The sequence below is a fragment of the Myotis davidii genome, unplaced genomic scaffold (genome assembly GCF_000327345.1).
Source record: "Myotis davidii unplaced genomic scaffold, ASM32734v1 scaffold399, whole genome shotgun sequence".
NCBI lineage: Eukaryota > Metazoa > Chordata > Mammalia > Chiroptera > Vespertilionidae > Myotis > Myotis davidii.
This window is the reverse complement of record NW_006292094.1, coordinates 7384388-7385475: the sequence shown is the minus strand read 5'-3', so window position 1 is coordinate 7385475 and position 1088 is coordinate 7384388. Positions and strand designations below refer to the sequence as shown.

General features: G+C 68.4%; 1 protein-coding gene across 1 annotated transcript in view; it reads right to left on the bottom strand.

Annotated features, from left to right (window-relative positions):
• Nucleotides 1–393: 393 nt before the first annotated feature.
• The window catches only part of MICALL2 (MICAL-like 2), a gene marked incomplete at its 3' end in the record, with an annotated part of 16441 nt that continues 15746 nt past the window's right edge, over nucleotides 394–1088 (bottom strand). Inside the window, exon 12 of the mRNA XM_015565162.1 lies at nucleotides 394–561. Within this exon, the coding sequence (XP_015420648.1) occupies nucleotides 394–561 (168 nt within the window). The remainder of the gene's footprint in view (nucleotides 562–1088) is intronic.

The following is a 1088-nucleotide window of genomic DNA, read 5'->3' as shown; positions in this document are numbered from 1 at the left end:
CTCGGTCCAGTAACAATGTCACAATGTGACTCCACGAGTCCGAGGCACCGACCAGGATCCAGGACCAGGACGAGACAACTAGCCGACTGGCTGACCGGCTCTCGGGACCTGCCACAGCCGCCAGGCGAGGCCGCTGCCAGGGACCCCGGGAGGCCGGCCCAGGCAGGAGGCCCCAGGAATCAAGTCCAGGCTCCAGGGTGAGTGGGAGCCACAGCAGCTCAGGGAGGCGGGCCAGGCTGCAAGAGGCAGAGATGCCCACCCTGGGCCCCGTCACACAGGCCCTTCCTCGGGGAGCCCCCAATGTGACGGGGGGCTCCCCCCTCCTGACATATGAGCCTGGCCCTCCTTGTGACTCAGTTTCCCCTCTTGTCAAAGGGACAGAGCCCTGCTTACACCACCAGTTCCTTGAAGGGCTGCTCCCCGCGTGGCTGCCCCTCCACCTTCTGTCCCGACCCCCTTCCTGCTGCAGCCGATGCCTGCCCGGCCCCCGATTCTGCACAGCCAGGCCTTGGCCACGGGCCTCTGCTCAATGTCCTTCAGCTCAGGCCGCAGGCCCCGGACCTGAAAGACCTGAGTGTGAGGGGTGCCAGCAGGGACCCCTCTGACCCCCACCCCCACGTCCACTGGAAACTGGTGTCTCTGGCCTCGCCGGGGAGGGAGAGGCCTGGCCGTGCGAGGTCTGCAGCGCAGGCAGGAGCCGAGCCACGTGGGCCCGTCCGGCTGCGCCTCTCAGTAGCCGTGGCCCCGGGAACCTGCTGAGCCAGTCTCTCATCTGGGGTGTGGCCCCCAGGCCTCCTGGCAAGTTGTTGGGGGCCCCCTGGGTGGGTGGGACCTGGGATGACTCCTCCAGGTTAGGGGTGGGCAGTGGTGAAGCCAGCCCCCTCTGCACCCCAGGGGCCACGCCAGTGACCCCCACATCCCCCCTGCTCCTCCCTGGGGCTGAATGGATGTCACAGGACTGGTGACCCCGGTGACCTCAGGGGGGCGGTGTCCAAGGCCTGGCCCTGGTGTGGAGCAAGGCCAGCAATGAGAGGCTCAGGGCCTGGGGCCTGGACCACGAGGGGCCGCCTCTGCTGCCCCCACAGGGC